Source organism: Equus quagga, chromosome 8 (genome assembly GCF_021613505.1).
Source record: "Equus quagga isolate Etosha38 chromosome 8, UCLA_HA_Equagga_1.0, whole genome shotgun sequence".
Classification (NCBI taxonomy): domain Eukaryota; kingdom Metazoa; phylum Chordata; class Mammalia; order Perissodactyla; family Equidae; genus Equus; species Equus quagga.
In genome coordinates, this window is record NC_060274.1 from 9,943,530 (window position 1) to 9,964,862 (window position 21,333).

At 42.3% G+C, this 21,333-nt stretch overlaps 1 protein-coding gene across 3 annotated transcripts in view; it reads right to left on the bottom strand.

The window, feature by feature from the left end:
- The window catches only part of SNX9 (sorting nexin 9), a 94,655-nt gene that overhangs the window by 41,815 nt on the left and 31,507 nt on the right, over positions 1–21,333 (bottom strand). For all 3 annotated transcript variants that reach the window (XM_046668840.1, XM_046668839.1, XM_046668842.1), the window contains exons 2-4: positions 21,010–21,096; positions 17,540–17,614; positions 16,213–16,338 (exon numbers count right to left, since the gene is read on the bottom strand). In XM_046668840.1, coding sequence (XP_046524796.1) covers positions 16,213–16,338; positions 17,540–17,614; positions 21,010–21,096 — 288 coding nt within the window. The remainder of the gene's footprint in view (positions 1–16,212; positions 16,339–17,539; positions 17,615–21,009; positions 21,097–21,333) is intronic.

Here is a 21,333-nt window from a genome sequence, read left to right on the forward strand (position 1 = left end):
ACCCCCAATAACCCTTCTGTTCCTCAACTGCACAGTGTGCTCACACAGTAATCCATTCTGGTCCTCCGCTAAGGTTTCAAGCTCTGAGGGGCCTCTTTGATACTTTTCTTCCAGTTTTCCCTCGTTTCTCCTTTCTACTGAGCAATGTCTTCATCTTCTTTTCCCTCCCATCGTGGTATAGAACCCCTCCTGCCTTTACCAAGCACGCGTAATTAAAAACCCCTCATTAGATCCCGCTGCCCACGGAATAAATTCCTAGCTTCTTAGTCCATCGGTCCAGATCCTAACTTCGCCTTCCATGACATCCCATTCTCATGACTCGCTTGAACCTCACTCTGTGCTTCAACCCTCAGCTTCCCAGACTTTCCTACAACCTTGCCTTTGCTCACACTGTGCTCTCTAGCGCGCGCAAAGCCTTCCTCCTAATCTTCCTAAATTCTGTCACAGCCCTTCCTGCTCAGGGCTCTGGCCTCAGGGCCTGCTTGCTGCCATTCACTCAGGCCTCCCACACTCTCCCAAGGTCTGTCTTCTGTTAGAGGTATTTGCATATCAGCTGGTCACTCCCATTAGGAAGTCCAGAGCACAAGGCCTGCCTTATTTAAAAAACATTTCCCCCAAAAAGATTCTCAAAATGCCTTACATAAAGTGGTAAGGACTCAAACATTTTTTTTTTACTTTAGTGTTTAAATATGATGTTCTTGGGTATTTGTGTGAAATACATATTATTCTTTATCAGACATCTAAACTTTATAAGATTATCATTAGTTCACGAAGAGGGAAATTAGATTTTCCTTATGTATACTGACTTGAGTCTTTTTTGGGAAAATAACCTGCTGTGGCCAATCAGAGAACAAGCAATTTTTAGCACATGACACCACCATACTCTTAGAGCAACAACGCCTTCTAAGTTACATAAAAACTGTATCAGGCCACTGTAAAGAAGCCGGAAGACACAGACAGACAGACAGACGTGTGATAAAGCAAGAACAGTAAGATGTTAGTGGTCAAATCCAGAAGGGGGGCGTACGATTATTCACTATGAAATTTGTTTAACTTTTCTATGCTTGAAGTTTTAACAAATAGTGAAAAAAATCCAAGAAACACAAATTGTATATACAATCATCCTGGGTTCTGAACTCCATTAGGATGCCTGCAGGGGACACAGAGAAGGACTGTGTCCATCAGGTCACCAGTGATTTCCGCCTGCCTGTGAACAGGGGCCTGGCACACAGTAATGGCTTAGTAAATTCAGGATGTGCTAAATGAGTATGCCCCCAAAGGATGGTTATCTGTATCTCTGTTACAAACACGTTTTAATCCACCTTGCACTAGAACTGGCTGATTATATCCAACACTCTCCCTACCCCCACTCCTACTGAATTAAATGCTCCTTAAGGCCAGGAGCAATAATACGAAATACATTTGCTGATTTAGCACTCTGAATTTACAAGCTATCCTATCCTCATAAGACAAACAGAGAAATACACTTACCTTAGCTTTATATCATAAGACTTATTTAAATACATCAACTGAAAAGATTTATAGCCTAAGGTAAGTTTCTTTGGAAAGCAGACTGGCTTGTGCCTGACTGCAGAGCCAGAAAAACCGCAGTGGGGTCAGGATGGCCATGAGGGTGGGTAGTGCTGGGCACTCCTGAGATGGTAACTGTAGGAAAGCTGTGCATTTTACAAACATATAATACGGGGTATAAACACATAAAAGGAACAAGGGTAGGCACACTGGTCCACTGAGTAAATTTCACATCCCTTTCTGAACCAGCAGGAATTTGCCTCAAGCGCATCTTACGGGGCTACAGCGGGGAAGAACTCGGGCTCTACAGCCAGTGGATCTGGGCTACTGCCAAGTGACCTTGTGCGACTGACTTCATCTCTCTTAATTGCCACTTACAAAATGGGTATACTAACAGTAGCTTCCCCACAGGGGCTCTGTAAGGATTAAATGACATAATGCTTATAAAGCATTTAACATGTGGTGCACGGCACGGGGGCATTCAAGAGAGGTGACCTTATCAGACAGGGGCTCATCTAGAATACAGAAGGAAAAGAATGGAGACTGGCAGTTCTTTGAGTAAATCCCCATTTGAGTACTACACTTGCTAGTTTGTTTTGTTTTTTTTTCTTTCTTTAAATTTTTTTATCTTTGAGGAAGATTAGCCCTGAGCTAACATCTGCCGCCAATCCTCCTCTTTTTGCTGAGGAAGACTGGCCCTGAGCTAACATCCGTGCCCATCTTCCTCCACTTTATATGTGGGATGCCTGCCACAGCATGGCTTGCCAAGTGGTGCCATGTCCGCACCTGGGATCTGAACCGGCGAACCCCGGGCCACCGAAGCGGAATATGCGTACTTAACTGCTGCACCACCAGGCTGGGCCCCACTCACTAGATTATGCTATACAAGAAAAGATCAGACAGTTCTATTTCCAAATGGTTTCAAGGCCAGATCACATTAATAGAGAAACTTAATTGAAGAGGTGATAACAGGCACTTAAGATATCGTCGATTCTAACCAAAGACCTGTTTCCTTCAGATACATAAAGGAAAGAGGAAGCAGACAGAAATGGTTCGCCATAAAGTTCAACAGCAACTCCTAATTCTCGGGGCTCTGGGCAAACATTTTCTGTGGGCCAGACGCTGAGATCTTGCTTTCTTCAAAGCCTACCCCCTACTGTCACACACAGGCTACAACAATCTGGTTTAATGATCCTTTGGCCTCCGACTTCTGTGCTCTCAATCCCAATAACCCCTTTGGTCCCTCAGACCCGCGGTCACACAATAATCCATTCTGCTCCCCCACTCAGTTTCAACTCTCAGGCGCTTCTCCTCTACTTTTCGTCCAGCTCCCTCCTCTCTTCTCTCTGCTGAGCAATGTCTTCGTCCTCTTCTCCCTCCCTTTGTGGTACCAAACCCCTCCTGACCAACCATCAACCACATGAAATTTAAAACCCTTCATTAGACCTCACTGCCAGTGAATAAATTCATCAATCAGGTCTCAGCGGAAAGGTCTCCAAGGTGTAAATGGCGATGACCCTTCAGTTCCTGATCCCACAACACTCAATTCCCAGGTTCCTGAGCCCCATGAATAGCTTTGATAAGATCTTTACCTGACAAAGGCTCCTCTCTTGGAAAAAAGGATTGCTTCTAGGGGTTTTAAATGTTTATTTCCTCTTGCCTTCAACTTTGATTTTTACCTTATTTATGGGAGGAGAAGATGAAGAAGGTGCCAAGTGGCTGAGACTTTCGACACAACCAACCTGAGCCAAAATGTCCGCCTTAAAATAAAAAGGGTGCTCAGTAAATGCGCAAGAAAAAAAAAGAAAGGGTATACCAAAGTTTTTAACTAAAAATGTAAATTTATGGCAGGTCTAAGTTCACCAGAAAATTCTAGCATGCCACTCATTCAAAACGTTACATGTCAAAAGCAGAGCTCCCATCGTGTAGCAGTGGGTTATTTCCAACGGATTAGTACATATTCTAAAGACTGCTGCTGTCACAACACAGTGTCACTGAAGCACTAACAATCACTATAAGCACCACAGAAGGAACAGAAGAAATACCATGCAAGTCATACAGCCGATGAAAGAAGCTCCACAGGAAAAACACAGCTAAGCTTAAAAAACGCTCAGCTGTTGAACCTTCTGCTTTCAAAGTCACCAGACATGAGAGAGAGCCCAGCCGAGATGAGCAAAGCCACCTGGTCGACGTGAAGCAACCACAGCACCACGATGAGCCCCACCGAGCCCAGCTGTGGGCACAAAGTGGCCAGGCCAGGCCAGGCTCTCAGGAGCAAGGGCTTCTGATGTGCGCTCCTGAGGGTGTCTGGCTCACAGCGCAGCATCACTGTGAGAACAGATAACTGATACACTCCCATGAAGACACCAATGGCCAAAGTGGCAGCCTTGCCAGGAGAACAACTTTGCAGTCCAATTTCCAGGCTTCAATCCCAGCTCCGCAACTGTCTAGTAGGGAAATCATTACCATTAACATTTACATAGCGTTACGAAAATGCGCTTTCCAGGTTCAACTCTGTTGTGAAGTAAGTGGTGGTATTATTTCCATTCTACAGATGTAGATAAACTCAGTTTTAGAAATCAGTTAATACACAAAGAAGATAATCAAGATGGAGTAACTGGGATCCAGTGTACACTTTCACTTAAAACTAAAAAAACCAGACCCAATATATGAAACTGTTTTCAAATCATTGGACATCAGGCAATAAAGGACCTGATCCTGCCTGGAGAGATTTGCCAGGCCACAGATCAGGGATGGGGGCCCACACAAAGCCCAGTGGTCTCTGCGAATTGAGGAGACAGAGCTGGGTGTCTGGAGCAGAGAACTGGGGAGGAGAGAGCAGCACAGAGAGCTCCAGAGATCTGCAGAGGGGGCCTCAGGGCTGAGGCTGAGTAGCGACCGCATATGCATGTGGGCAAACGAGCAGAGGAAACGATGAAGTAGCGATCCCTCCCACTGGGCCGTGCTCAGCAGCCAGAAGGGAAAACCTCAGGGTTCCTAGGGCATCGGGTGAAGCACTAAAAGGGGTTTTGCCTCAACGGTGAGGCAAAAACATCCCTGGACTAAAGGTTGCTCCAGCCCCACTTTAAAAAGCTTTCAAGACCTGAAGGGATTCAGCTGTTTCTAAGTAACTTCACTGGACGCCAGAAGAAGACTAGGAAACAATTATGGGAAGAGAAAATATCCAGCATCTATCAAGTAAAAATCACAATGTCCGGTACCTAATAAAAAATCATCAGGCATGAAAAACAGCAGGAAAACATGACCCACAGCAAGAGAAAAACCAGCCAATCCAAGCTGACTCAGGAATGACATCGATAATAGAATTAGCAATATTTAAGAGAAGGAAGCTTTCGAATACCGATGAGACAGAGGCAACACTTTGAATGGGCTTCCAAGGGGTGACAAATTTAAGCATAAAGAAAAAAGCCACTCTAGTGGACTGAAACACACTGAATCCATGTAAATCCAGGAGTACATAATAATACTAAAAGAAAGAAAGATAGGAAAACTCATTTGTCACTATTTGAGGCAGTCATTTAAAAAACTTCTTACTTGAAAACTGGTAATATGAACCTTGGACATGTATACTGAACTCCAACAGAAACTGTTCTTCAGGGCCAGCCCTGTGGCCGAGTGGTGAACTCCACTTCCGTGGCCCAGGGTTCGCTGGTTCAGATCCTGGGCACGGACCTACACACCACTCATCAAGCCATGCTGTGGCGGCGACCCACATAGCAGAACTAGAATGACGTGCAACTAGGATACACAGCTATGTACTGGGGCTTTCGGGAGGGAAAAAAAAAAAGAGGAAGAGGAAGATTGGCAACAGAAGTTAGCTAGCTCAGGGCTGATTTTCTTCACCGGAAGATAGAAGAAGCTCAAAAGAAACTGGTAAGTAGTCACAGCTCCAATGGCCCACCCAGCTCCTTACAGAGGATGCCCCAAATTCAACCCAGGTCAACAGAGATCATTCAGTTGGTAAGTCAACCAGGTAAGGGGAGTCCCTAATCACGGGCTCACTGCCTGTTATATTACCATCTTGGGGAGAGGCCCCGGGAGCGTCTGAGGGTCCAGCTTATCTCACACAAGGAAATTCTTGCTGTGCCTCAGTCACACACGTGCTGTCATTTGGTTATCACAGCCATGGCCCATAACACAACTGCCCCCTAATAAATGGTCTCCTGCTTAGAAGGAAAGGAAAAAGGATGGAATTTTGTAACTAGAAACTTCCAGGGCAAGACTTTGTCCAGGGGTATACAACAAAAATGTATGGAAAGTTACTTGTTTTGTGAAGGCTGAGTTTACCATGCTTTTTCTTTTTCAACTCATCTGCACGGCCGAGATATCAAAGTCTTTACTCTGACATTCCTCACTCATCAAACATTTAATAACTGTGTGCCAGCTGTGTTAGGAAGTGGGAACAGAAAGCAAATAATGTGATTCCTATACCCAAAAATAGTTCAATCAGTTTCGGACAAAGATTTAACTCTTTTTATCAAAAGGGCCGAGACAGGGTATTATGTAAAAAGCTTAACCATTTTAGCTCAAAATAGAGAAGACTTTGTAAAATTTCCTATTTGTTCTTTATAGATCTTTTGCTCCAAGGACATCATCTAATTCTACAGACAAACCTCTCCAGACTTCAGAAAACCACTAAAAGAAACATAAAACTTGTACATTCTTTCTGAAATGAGGCTAGATCACAAGAACAGATTAAATCCATTTTTAGCCAGTCACGTCAACACTACCGACCGGAAATTACTCAAAAGAGTTTAACTTACTTAACAAATCCTTTGTTAATTCACATTCTGAACCCACAGATGTCAATTCCAGGTATTTATTTTTTAAATAAAGAAAATTAAAAGCATAAAATTTGCCTTAAAAAATGGATAATATTTGTATTAGCTTAGAGAATTTGCTTATTAGCACAAAGTCTTAAAATAGGTAGTTTCATGTACCAAATAGGATGATGCTACAAGTAAAAAACATAGTTTACTCCCAGGTAGACCTGTTAATGAAGGTCCTTGAGAAATGGGTTTTCATGAACACTCTTCTGATGATAGGCTGTGCGTACAATGCTGACTGGCCTTTCATCACAGCAGTTTCAAGGTAAAAAAAAAAACAAAACAAACCCTTTGCTTTTGTCATTTGCTTCCAGTTAGAGAAAAGCAAACAACAAAACCACCCTAAACTATAAATTTCACCAGCACGCATTTTTGAAAGGGTCCCTGGATGAACACAGCTGTCTCTTACAAGGCAAAGATCTGTGAGCACAAAGAAGTTAGCATGGCCAGCCTGGTGCAGTTTCGAGGGCAAATGTCTCTAACCACATCCTCTGAACACATGTAGACAGCGTTCCTCACAAAGCCGTGTAACCAAGTAAAAGGGATTCCTGTGGGCTAGCAGTGGGGATGGGGAGACAGAGAAAATCTTTTCAATAAGAATCTCCTAAAGAGGCAATCTCCCATTAAGCAATCCTGAGACGTCTAGAGCATTACGGACCTCATTTGAGACAATCAAATAATAAGCCAATCTAATACTTTTGTTTCTTTTGCTGACTTATTTTTAAATGGACTAAAGATGGACTATTTTTGAGAAATGAGAAAGCAAAACGTAGTTTCATCATAAAATTACTATTGTCTTCCTCATCCCTTAACCAATAAAAATTCCTTCCTAACAAGTATCATTACATTGCAAATCTCTGCATAATAAAAAGATGTTATATTCCTAAATACCCACGTAACTTGAAGCTTTTGTTTCATATCTAATCTGTTAAAAAATAACGAACAATCTCAGAGGATTTTCTGTAAGAGAATTTAACTCTTTTTGTTTGGGTAACCCAGCAGATGGTAGAGGATGGGCTGGGGCAGCTCCTAGTCCTACAGCCGATGCTGAGAACACACAGCTCCTTCAGACAGGAGTCAGGCTGAAATCCGTAAAGCTCATAACATTTTACACTGTAAGAGACCTTTTGATGTATTTAGGACTGGACAAAAACTTATTCAAACATGTGCAGAGCATTCTATTATGGTGCAAGGCCTCTTATGGGTTATGGGAACAGAAAAAAATAACACAAAATCTCTGCTTCTCACCAAGTTTATAAGTAAGTAATATCATTTGTGAGAAGAATCGCACACGGTGCTACAAGAAGGGGGAAGGGGAGAAAGGAAAAATCAAAAAAGACTTCATAAAGAACATGGAACTTCAGGGAAGGGCAGATTTTTTTTTTTTTTGAGGTCATAATAGTTTATAACATTGTGAGATTTCAGTTGTACATTATCATTTGTCAGTCCCCATATAAATGTGCCCGCTCTCCAACCCCTTTACCCCTGGTAACCACTAAACTGTTGTCTTCGTCCATAAGTTTATCTTCCACAAATGAGTGAAATCATACAGTGTTTGTCTTTCTCTGTCTGGCTTATTTCGCTTAACATCATAGCCTCAAGGTCCATTCATGTTGTTGCCAATGGGACAATTCTGTCTTTTGTTATGGCTGAATAGTATTCCATTGTCTATATATAGCGTATCTTCTTTATCCAGTCATCAGTCAATGGGCACTTGGGTTGCTTCCACATCTTGGCTATTGTGAATAATGCTGCAATGAACATAGGGGTGCATAAGTCTCTTTGGATTGTTGATTTCATGTTCTCTGGATAGATACCCAGTAGTGGGATAGCTGAGTCATATGGTATTTCTATTTTTAATTTTTTGAGAAATATCTGTACTGTTTTCCATAGTGGCTGCAACAGTTTGCATTCCCAGCAGCAGTGTATGAGGGTTCCCTTTTCTCCACATCCTCTCCAACATTTGCTATTTTTCGTCTCGGTGATTATAGCCATTCTCATGGGTGGAAGGTGATCTCTAAGTGTAGTTTTGATTTACATTTCCCTGATGATTAGTGATGTTGAGCATCTTTTCATGTGCCTATTGGCCAGCTGTATATCTTCTTTGGAAAAATGTCTGTTCATAGCCTCTGCCCACTTTTTGATTGGGTTGTTTGTTTTTTTGTAGTTCAGTTGTGTGAGTTCTTTATATATTATGAAGATTAACCCCTTGTCAGATATATGATTTGCAAATATTTTTTTCCCAGTTGGTGGGTTGTGTTTTTGTTTCAATCCTCTTTTCCCTTGCCTTGTAGAAGCTCTTTAGTCTGATGAAGTCCCATTTGTTTATTCTTTCTATTGTTTCCCTTGTCTGAGAAGACGTGGTGTCCGAAAAGATCCTTTTGAGACTCATGTCAAAGAGTGCACTGCCTACGTTTTCTTCTAGAAACCTTATGGTTCCAGGTCTCAAGTTTAGGTCTTTGATCCATTTTGAGTTTATTTTTGTGAATGGTGTAAAAGAATAGTCTACTTTCATTCTCTTACATGTGGCTGTCCACTTTTCCCAACACTATTTGCTGAAGAGACTTTCTTTTCTCTATTGTATGTTCTTGGCTCCTTTGTCGAAGATTAGCTGTCCATAGATGTGTGGTTTTATTTCTGGGCTTTCAATTCTGTTCTGTTGGTCTGTGTGCCTGTGTGCCAGTACCATGCTGTTTTGATTCCAACAGCATTGTAGTATATTTTGAAGTCAGGGATTGTGATGCCTCCAGCTTTGTTCTTTTTTCTCAGTGTTGCTTTAGCAATTCAAGGTCTTTTGTTGCCCCCTATGAATTTTAAGATTCTTTGCTCTATTTCTGTGAAGAATGTCACTGAGATTCTGATAGGGATTGCACTGAGTCTGTACATTGCTTTAGGCAGTATGGATATCTTAACTATGTGTATTCTTCCAATCCATGTGCATGGAATATCTTTCCACTTCTCTATGTCATCATCAATTTCTTTCAGTAATGTCTTATAGTTTTCCTTGTATAGGTCTTTCACCTCCTTGGTTAAATTCATTCCCAAGTATTTCATTCTTTTTGTTGCAATTGTAAATGGGATTGTATTCTTGAGTTCTCTTTCTGTTAGTTTGTTATTGGTATATAGATATGCCACCGATTTTTCTAAGTTGACTTTGTACTCTGCAATTTTGCTGTAGTTATTGATTATTTCTAATAGTTTTCCGACAGATTTTTTAGGGTTTTCTATATATAAGATCATGTCATTTGCAAACAGAGAGGTTCGCTTCTTCATTGCCTATTTGGATTCCTTTTATTTCTTTTTCCTGCCTAATTGCTCTGGCTAAAACCTCTAGTACTATGTTAAATAAAAGTGGTGAGAGTGGGCACCCTTGTCTTGTTCCTGTTCTCAGAGGGATGGCTTTCAGTTTTTGCCCATTGAGTATGATGTTGGCTGTGGGTTTGTCATACATGGCCTTTATTATGTTGAGGTACTTTCCTTCTATACCCATTTTATTGAGAGTTTTTTTTATCATGAATGGATGTTGGATCTTGTCAAATGCTTTCTCTGCATCTGCTGAGATGATCATGTGGTCTTTGTTCCTCATTTTGTTCATGTGGTGCATCACACTGGTTGATCTGCAGATGTTGAACCATCCCTGTGGGGGGATGGGCAGACTTTTGCGAGACAGAAGGAGTCATTCTGTCATTCTTGGAAGAGAGAGCAAAAGACACAAGGAGGCAGTGGGACAGAATGGGGCAAACTGGAGAACAGCCAGTTTGGCTGAAGCCTAGGTATATGAGGTAAGGTAAGGATGGTGCCATGTTGCGGAATCACAGAAATACAATCGAGGCTGGAAAAGTATCCGGTCCCACCTCAAATTCACATGAGTTTCTTCTACAATTTCCCTACCACGCATCATTCAGTGTCTGAGTGCATAATTCTAACTGATAGGAGAGTGACTACCTCCTCAGATAGCTCTCTCTTGACAGGTAGAAATGCTTACTTGTTTCAGGAGGCAACAGGGAACTCCTAAAGTTTCTTGAGCAAAGAACTGCCATGCTTAATGTCTTATTTTAGAGGCAGCAGAGTAGAACATACTATAATGAACAATCATTAACCCCCTACTAAGTACCAAGTGTTCTCAACAGTTTAGAAGTATTTTCCCACCTACTCTTTCCAACAATTCTATGAGGTTTTACAGATGAGGAAACTGAGGCACACAGAAGCTAAGTAGCTTCCCCTGAGTCACACAGAAAGTATGAGATCTGGGATTCAAACCAAGGGTTTTCCTGCCCTTACACATCTAAAGGATGCACAACACTCCTGTCCATAACGATGGCTCAGGATGACACTCTGGGTTCTAAAGTGGAAAGAAAAGAGGGCAGAGAAATAAATAACATTTCAGAGAAACACAAATGGGAAACTTGGGAAGAGAAACCAGCTCTGTGGGGAAATAATCAGGGATTCTGCGCGTGGTGAGTCTGAGATACAGAGGAGGCACACAGGGCCGATCAGCAAGAAGCTGGGAGGTGGGCAAACTGAAGAGAAAATTCAACATTGGAGAGACGCGTATAAGGGAATCATCTACACAGTTAAGGAGGGCAGAAGAGGGAGAGAGGCTGGAACGAAAAAGGATAAGTGGATTGAGAATATCCCATGGAGAACGGAGAGAGAAAAGGAGGAAAATATTTATGAAATGTCTCCCACATTTCCAGCACCTCTTTACACAGGTGGCCGAATCCTCCAACAATTCAGAGAGCGGGTATTATACCAAAGCCACAACTCTTACGCAGAGGAGCCAGACGGCCAAACCGGGGTCTAACCCCAGAGCTCATACGCTTCCTGCTGCACCAAGCTGCCTGGGGGGAGGAGGAGGGAGGGGATGAGAAACCGTGAAACGGGAAAACAGACACTCAAGGGGAACTGGGATACAGCGTGCTAAAAAGCAACAAGAACTTTACAAAAAGAGAATCGGTTTATTTCAAGTATGTATATCCTTCCAGTGTTTGAAGAAGACAGAATATGAATCTCTCAAGTCAAAAATCTTCAGATAGAACATCTAGTTTTATAGAACTTTTAATTAATGTTGAATCTCCATTATTCTTCTTTAAAAAGTACAAACAAAAACTTCCCATTAACTTCTTTTTTTTTTTTTAAAGATTTTATTTTTCCTATTTCTCCCAAAGCCCCCTGGTACATAGTTGTGTACTTTTAGTTGTGGGTCCTTCCAGCAGTGGCATGTGGGACACCGCCTCAGAGTGGCCTGATGAGTGGTGCCATGTCTGTGCCCAGGATCTCAACCTGCGAAACCCTGGGCCACCGCAGCGGAGCTTGTGAACTTAACCACTCGGCCACCGGGCTGGCCCCACCCGTTACCTTCTACTTGAAAGAGGAAGTCATCGAAGGATGTTTTTATACACCCATACTGAGAACCTTTTTAGAATCGAGGCAATGATATAATTTAAACCCTATTAACTGGGTGAGAAACAAGACCAGGACAACTATTAACAAGACATGTCTTTCAGTGACTTCTGAGCTTCATTTCCATCAGCCGGCTAACTCATTCTAGCGGCACAGCCCTGAATACAAAGTGCTCTCGAAACTGGAAAACACCATGTAAATAATTAATCATGAAACTAAAATCAACCACTAAAAATCAGTCTCTTCCAAAGGTACTGCAGTAGCTCATCCAACTGAAAATCCCCATTAGAATAAGAAGACCATGGGGGTCAGCCCGGTGGCGCAGCGGTTAAGTTCTCATGTTCTGTTTTCGTGGCCCAGGGTTCCCTGGTTCGGATCCTGAGTGTGGACATGGCACCGCTTGGCAAATGGTACGTGTCCCACATATAAAGTAGAGGAAGATGGGCATAGATGTTAGCTCAGGGCCAGTCTTCCTCAGCAAAAAGAGGAGGACTGGCAATAGTTAGCTCACGGCTAATCTTCCTCAAAAAAAAAAAAAACAAAAACAAAAAGAATAAGACGACAAGGAGACTTTGATTCAGTTCTTGGGTATACTTCAATGAATTTTCTACATGACTGCATCTGTGGTGTGTGTATATGTAAACACAAGAAAGGTAACATTACCCATACTGAGGTGCCTTTAAAAAATAATACATCCATATCTGTACATCTAAAAGAAGCACCACTTCCCACTGGGTGGCTGTCCTGTAGTCTACCTGGCCAGCTCCCCTACATGACAGACAGAACAATGCTGCACTAAACCCCTTGCCCCATGTCTGTTCTGAGAGGAGATCTGCAGGATCAACTCAGAAGTGCTGAGTCAGAGAGTACATGCATCTAAATATTAATCTCCATTATTAACCTGTCCTCCAAAAGAGCTTCATCAATTTATCCTTTCACCAGCTTCGTACCAGAACGCCTATTTGCCCACGCCTCTCCTCACACTGGTATTAAAACATTTTAATTCTCTGTTAATTTGACAAAGGAATCTCAAAATGAGCATTTTCTTCTCCTGAGTTGTTCATCTTTTTCCTATAGATTTGCAAGAGTTCTTTGTATATTAACAGAATTCGCCTATATCTGTGGCATGTTAGAAATCTTTTTCCTAGTTGACTATTACTGTGACTTCAGTGTATCAATTCTTTCCTTAATGGCTGCTAGACATTATGTCATGCTTAGAAAGGCATTCCATATTCCTAGGCTGTAAAAAATAAGGTCTATATTCTCTCCAAGTACTTAAAAAAAAAGTTTTATAATTTTCCAAATTAAATTGTTCCAAAACGTTTCAAAAATAATGCATTCTATTCCTCTGACATTTACAATTCTAGTCTATACCACAGCCAAGCGACTGGACTATGTTTTTACAAAGGTTCCCTCATCTACTGTCAAAGGAAGGAAAAGCTCATAAAAGGTCCCGTAATGAATGTGTCCACGTTACCTACCTCGACCCCAGGTAGGACCCTTGCCTCAGTGATTGCTCAGTAAGAACCTAGAACCAGGAGGTACCCCACGCAACCTGAAATTAGGAGTTTCAAGAAAAACAAAAGGAAGTGCTGTGTTACATATTAAGACATAAATTTATGAACTGAAATGCAGTGTAGACTAAAAATACAAAGGCAAGGAAGGCTCAGATAAATTGAAAAACAGCAGGTTCGAAGTGAGTTCTTCAGGGACATCTGCAGCTGGACAACCTCCTAGAGAGGTCTTGTTTAAAAGACATGACTTAAAAGAAAGATACAACAGTCAGAAAATTGGATAACCAGGAGCTGGATGTGTGGGAAGAAAGCCAAACCTAAAACTAGGGATGCTGAGAAGAGGAAACGGATCCTGGTTTGGAAGTTTGCAGGGTACTGAGTGACAGGAGATGGAAGCCCCGACGGGGAGAGACAGGCCGGCTCCTCTGACATGCCTGCCCTCAAAACAAAATGGTCCTCTGGGAGAGAGCACAACACCGGAGTAATTAGAAAATCCCAAGAGAATATCCCTGGAACCAAAATAATATTTTCTGACTGACATTCAGTAAATCAAAGAACGGGGAAACCTGATAGCAAAGATTTTAAATGCTATCAATTAATAATGGTTGTCTGGTTTCTTATTCATGACATCTTTCACGGCATTTGTAAAATAAAACCACAATTTTGGCCTATTTAAATTGTTCTCATATCCCAGATAACTGAGAGCACCAATGGCTGTTAAAAATATTTTTACCTGATTTAAATTAAATTCAAATGCTCAAATTCATCAATTATGGTTATCCTTTCTGTATTGTGTTACTTCTATTTTCAGCTCACCTTTTCTTTGCTTTCAAAGGATCTGATTAGATTTAACATTAGATCGAATTAGTAAAATCTAACTTTAAAAAAAAGTTGCTGATATTATCTTCCAAATAACTTGAAAGAAAAAAAGTTTAGACTTACACTAATCAGTGTACTTTAGCACATTTAAATCCTGAGGAATTCACTTCACAACAGAACAAGATCTGAGCCTGATTTCGGATTTGTGTTCGTCGGCTAAAGTGCGTCAGCCTCTCCTGAGACAATGGTTGAAGCAGGTCCCTGAATTAAAGTAAGATGAGTCCTGAGCCAGCCCTGATGGCCTTGTGGTTAAAGCTTGGTGCTCGCACCGCTTCAGCGGTGACCCGGCTCACTTCCCCGTCATGGAACCACACCACTCATCTGTCAGTTGCCATGTGTGGTGGCGGGCCACAGAGAAGAACTAGAAGGCCTTACAACTAGGAGACACACCCATGCACTGTGGCTTTGGGGAGAAAAAAAATAAGATGGATATTTTCATCTTTTGTTTCCTTCACTTATTCTATGATCATCTCATTATAATTCCCTTTTATTAAAATGTTGCCTTTTACTTAATGCAAACGTATTTCCCTGATGTTTTTGCATAACTCAGTGAATCTCTGCTGGGTGCCCTGTGCCTGCAGGGGACATGTGGCAATATCTGGAGACATTCTGGCTGTTACACTGAGGAAGGAGTGCTGCATCTAGTGAGCAGACGCCAGGGACGCTGCTCAACATCCCAGCGAGGAAGCTTCAGGCCCAACGTTAACAGCTCAGGCTGGGAATCCCTGCAAAACTGCAAGTGAGGGTTAACTGTGGTTTCCTCACATTTTGTCAGCAGCAGTCTTTAACTGACCAACATTCTCGGGTATTACAGAGTAACAAAATACAGGAAAATGGGGGCTGGCCCTGCGGCCGAGTGGTTAAGTTCACGCGCTCTGCTTCGGTGGCCCAGAGTTTTGCCTGTTCAGATCCTGGGTGCAAACATGGCATCGCTCGTCAGGCCATGCCGAGGCGGCGTCCCACATGGCACAACCAGAGGGACCTACAACTACAATGTACAACTATGTACTGGGGGGCTTTGGGGAGAAGAAGGGGAAAAAAAGGGAAAGAGCTTGGCAACAGATGTTACCTCAGGTGCCAATCTTTAATAAAAAACAACGAAATTTTCAAGTATGGGGATCACCTTGCCTCTGAATCTGAAATATCTGGGCCAAACTAATTTGCAGTTCAGGATGTCCACAAAAAGCTATTTTAAACTATATAAAATCTGTGGTTAATATATGGTAATACCACTTTGATAAACTCTCTTGGGAGCTTAAGATACAGACATTCTGTAACAAATAATTATAAGTGACATGATTATTAGACTTCACATAATTTAAAATTTTTTATGTAGTTAAAAATTATCAGGAAATAATATCCCCTAACGCCCATTCATTTCTAAAGACGTAGGTAGCAATAACATTTTGATATCCATCTTCTCAATTTTCTTGCCTGTTACTCTGGATAATCATCCAGCAATAACCAAACTAGTCAAATTTTCATTAAAATTAAAGAAAACTTCAGCGTATTTTCCTCAAATCACCCCATGATTCTAAGTTTTCTAGAAGCAATACAGCCATAGTACCAAGTGCTGTGCGCCAGATTTGCAGCCACTTGTACATGCATTGCACCTGCAAGAGGTGGGGGCTCCAGCTGAGAATGGAAACAACAGGCCAAGGGTGGAGAAATCATTTCCTGTTCCAGCCAGAGCTTTGACACTGACCGTCCCAACAATAGGAACCTTCTTTTCTTTCCGCACCCTCACTTGAGAGAGTATTTGCAATTTACAGGGTTTGTGTTCATATCATGTCAGACTTTTAAAAGCAGATCGATAAACACTCTGCCTTCGCTCTTACAATCAACTTTAAAAACAGTCTTCAGCAGGCTTAACAGGTGAGTTCTTTGTTAATACCCAACAAAAACGCCACACAAACATCTAACAGCTACTTTGTTTATGCTTGCAGCAGAGAGCAACAGCGTTAACACATCACAAGCTTTCACAAATGCCCTCTGCGCTCAGTAAGCCGGGGCATCCAGCAGGATGACGCAAGACTTACCTGGTTACTACTGTTGGCAGCTGATGAATTGGCTTGAGCTGTACTCGCTGAGAGGGAATCGAGGAAGGCTTGGTCGGCCACTGAATTTCCACAAGAAAACTGATCTTTTCCATCATTGGGCAAGATCTGAATATTAGAAAGGACCACAATTATTTTCATAGATCTGTTATTTCAGAGATAAGTCCCTGAAGGCCAGCAAGAATTGTTACTATAATGGAAAAGTGGTTCATATTCTTAAACGGTAAGCAAGCCTGAGAATGTCTGTATTAACTATTCCTTTCTGTAAGTATGCAGAGTTCTAGAAAATGCAATTCATGCCAGTTTCCACGTAAATCCTCAGACTTTTCTCCTTCTTGTCCTGAGCGCATAGTGTACGGAGGTAAACACAGCACAAACAGAAGACGCACAATGGGTTCAGGGACCTGTGACCCGTGTATGGATTAGGCTGGGTGTGCGTGCACGGGCACATATTCTGAGAGAATGGTCTAGATTTCATCAGATTCTCCAGAGGGTTCAAAACTCCCACCTCAGCTCCCAATCAGGAACAGCAGACAGACAGCACCCACGCAAACCTCCTCCAGGGCATTATTCCTCTCTGCTGGAGGGGACCTTCATTCTCCATCTCACTCAATTGCTCACAGGGCACCAGGCAGCCTTACTGTCTGTCACCCAAGATGAGAGGCAAGCTCACCAAGTACCCAGTACTCAGTGTTGAGTGACCTACAGACCACCAGCAGGGGGTGCCAGGAGGCTGACTCAGAAGAGGGTTTGTCAGCTGAGTGGGCGTGCCCCGGGCAGCCCTCTCTCCGGTGTTGCCACACCAACCTTGGCATCTATCATAAGAGAGTTAAACCGGGCATGGCTCACAGCAGCTCATTCCAGACCCTTCTGTCTATGTTCCAGAAGAAGGAATTGAGAGAGACATCCTAAAATTAGCACAGGGAGCAGGAAAAATCTACTATTTAAACTTTGTGAATCAATTCTACAATACACAGTATGGGAGGCAGCAGCTATCATATAATAGGAGCAAAGGAAAAATAGATACTTTTATTCAGAATAAGTAAAAGTTGCTATCCTTGGAAGGAACTTAATCTAAACATTTGGAGTCACTCTTTGGAGCTTGAGACTACAGGTAATATTTTTTCTTAGTTCTACTTCCAATGTATTCTCCTCTGTTTATATAATTCGCATGTATTACTTTTACAATGGAAATTTTTTTTATTAAAAATAAAATTGCTATCTTCCAGTCTGTCCTTTAAGTTGATAATTTATAAAAATGTGTTTGACAGAGACCAGGTTTAATTAATAAATGATAGTATGTTCTTACTTCAACATAGTCTGTGGGAACAAGGCCTCGTTCTCCTTTGTTGTTTCTTCCTTCCAACCATCCTCCACCAACATCCTAATAAAATTTAAAAAAAAAGAAAAAGATTACAGTGGGAGTTTCTGGTAGAAATTTTGATTTGGGAATTGTTACACATGAAAAAGTAATTAACATAAATTAGGTTTTTATTCCTACAGAGTTAACACTTCAAAATTTTTAATTCTTAGGCCTTCTCTCCAGAAAATTATATAATCGAAAAATAAGAAAAATCAAACTTCAACAATAAGTAAAGCTTGAAAAAGAGTCCATTAATACAATGCCTTCATTTTGTAATTCCTTTCTATTTACTGGTCTGTGGTAGATTACAAAAATGGTTTGCAGCTCCAACTGTCAAGAAAGTAGCATGCACACCCCGCCTCTAGAATCTGTGCTGTCCCGTGTGACATCTTTGGCCAGCAGAACGAGGTGGAAATAATATGGGGTGAGTTCTGAGCCTGGCCTTGAGCCTGGCCTTGAGGCTTTGCACATTTCAGCTCGCTCTTTTTTCTTTCTTTCTTTTTCTTTTTTTTGAGGAAGATTAGCCCTGAGCTAACATCTGCTGCCAATCCTCCTCTTTTTGCTGAGGAAGAATGGCCCTGAGCTAATATCCAAGCCCGTCTTCCTCTACTTTATATGTGGGACGCCTACCACAGCATGGCTTGACGAGTGGTGCCATGTCCACAGCCAGGATCCGAACCAGCGAACCCTGGGCTGCTGAAGTGGAACGCGTGCATTTAACCGCTGTGCCACCGGGCCAGCCCCTCAGCTCGCTCTTTTTTCCAAAAGAGCTGCTACGTAAATAAATTTGAGTTGTTAGATGATGACAGAGACAAGGCCCAGTCTCCCTGTAGCCCCATCCAAAGCCAGCCAACAAGAGCGGAACTGCTAGAGGCGTGAGCGAGCCCAGGTCAGGAAGATCATCCATCTGACTTGCAGACTGCTGAGCAACAACACATGGTTGTTTAAGCCACTAAGTTTTGGGATTCCCTGTTATTTAGGAAAAGCTAACTGATCTATGTTTCCTTAGCTCTTCTGGATAAGCAGTATTAATAAGCTAAATAATAAAGAACTTTATACCAGGATTCCTATTTTTCAATCTATTATTGCAGCAATGTCCTACTTTTTCCCCTTAAAATAGTATGAGTTGTCTTAAGTTCATAAATTATGCCCTAATTAGTTATTACCTGAATCTAGAACACACATTCTTTTTAAAAATCACTTTAAGTCACAAATTTGTCCATTTTTGATACAACAGTAATTTAAAGACAATACTATTTTACCAAGAAATGAAGAATACTTCTTTGTTTAAAAAAAAAAAATTAGGGGCCGGCCTGGTGGCGTAGTGGTTAAGTTCATGTGCTCCACTTCAGTGGCCCGAGGTTCGCAGATTCAGATCCTCGGCAGGGACCTACACACCGGTTATCAAGCCATGCTGTGGCAGGCGTCCCACATATAAAATGGAGGAAGATGGGCACGGACGTTAGCTCAGGGCCAGTCTTCCTCAGCAAAAAAGAGGAGGATTGGCAGCAGATGTTAGCTCAGGGCTAATCTTCCTCAGTAAAAAAGAGGAGGATTGGCAGTAGACGTTAGCTCAGGGCTAATCTTCCTCAGTAAAAAAGAGGAGGATTGGCAGCAGATGTTAGCTCAGGGCTAATCTTCCTCAACCCCACCTCCCCCCAAATAGATGAGCAGATAAAAGAATCTTTACTCTCTCCTCTGATTGAAAATAGAACCTATTTACTTATATACATGTTACTAGCACATTATCTAAAACATACACTTTTTCTACCAAGTAATTCCTTTTTGCATCTAAGACACATAAAATAGGTTTAAAAAATACTATCAATATTAAGAAACCACCATCCTTTTGGGCATTCCTCCTTCTCCTTCCTTCATCTTTGTGCTGCCACAGTCCTCCCTTCCTCCCTCCCACCTGGTAGGACACATCTGCTTCTCCTCCTCCTCTTCCCAGAGTCTCCTCGGCCTTCCTAGCGCCTTTCTTGATATGCTTACTCTCAAAGGGATAGTCTGGGGAGCCAGGCCACTCCCTCATCTCTACCTCTGCAGTTCCCTTTTTTTTTTTTTTCTGGGAAAGATGCGCCCTGAGCTAACATCTGTTGCCAATCTTCCCCTCTCTCTTGTTTTTCCCCTCCCCAACCCCAGTGAACCGTTATATATTCTAGTTGTAGGTTCTTCTGGTTCTTCTATTGCAATCCGCTGCCACAGCATGGCTACTGACGGGCTGATGGTGTGTTTCCATGCTGTGGAATGAACCCAGGCAGCCAAAGTAGGGCACACCAAACTTGAACGACGAGGCATCAGGGCTGGCTCTGCAGTTCCATGTTGAAACTGATGCAAAATTATAGGGCAGGGGTGATTATTTACTATTCTTTAAACTCAACACATCTAAAAATAAACTCATTTAATCTTTCCAAAGCTCTTCTTCCTGACCTACGTACTTTACTAAATTCATCATTCTCTCATCATTCATCATTTGGTGCAGAGGCCAAAAACTCAGTGATCCTTGACTTTTCTCACCACCACCATCTAATCAAGCACCAAGGTCCTCTTGGTCTGACTCTCAAAGCCTCTTGCCTCCATTTTCTTTTGATTCCTATTGCTACCACCCAAATCTTGTCCCTAGTCTCCAGCTACACCAATTCATTCTACACACCCTTGCTACGTTAATTTCCTTGAAGTGCAACAATATCAACAATAAACACCAAGCAAAACCCTTAAATGAACCCACTGCTTCCCAAACTAAGCCTGAAGTCCAGAGCCTGGCCCACAGGCCTGTCTGATTGGCTCTAGGAGCCAGTTTTCCTGGCCTGTCTCCCACTGGCATATACATGCCCTGTCCCGATGCTCGTGGGACACTTGTCTACACAGAGGGTTCCCCAGCGGAGAAGAAAAAGCAGAGCCTCAGAGCCCAAACAGACGTGGCCTCAAATCCTTGTTTTGCTACTTACAAGCGGGACGATCTTGGGCAGTTACTTGACCTCTAAGTGAGTCTCATTACCCTGCTTCGTAAAACAGATGAAAAACACCAACCTCAGCGAGTTCATGGGGAAAAGATATCAAAGAACATGTGCACAGGACTGAGCCAAACGCCTGGCTCCTAGGCTGTCAAGAAAGGGCTGCTGGGACTGCCAAGAACCGCTGAATACTTTCTCATCTCCACACCTTCGATCCGGCCGGCATCTGTCTGGGACGTCTCTCTTTCCATTTCTGTTTGATGGAACTCCAGCCAGCTATCGTTAGGGGACTTAACTTTTCTCACTGTTTATATAATCGATTCTTACTTGACCATCAATACTTCATAAGCAACAGGACAAAAATTCATGTGGGTCTGAATGATCAACTTACTAAAAATATACAATTTTAAAAATCAGTCCTGAAGGGAGAGTCAGATTTGGACAGAACAGTCCTCTTACCAGATTTGTAATGATGATGATTTCTCCTTCATTAACTGTCAGTTCATTATTTCCAGGCTCAGCAGCAAAATCATACATAACCCGAGCCTATTGGGAGTGGAGAGGAAAAGAGGAAGTTAGAAATGTAAACTTAACAGAAAAAACCCGAACCACCTTTACAGTTCACTTGTAAACCTGCCGGTGTGAACAAACGCTTCACGCCCGTGGCCGGGGTTGTTTTGGAAGAAAGGAAGACACATTACCGAAATGATTCATCAGCCCCACCGTGAGGAAGAACGACACCAGTGTGGGAGGCCCGCTCTGCTTTGGACACAGGCAAGGCTT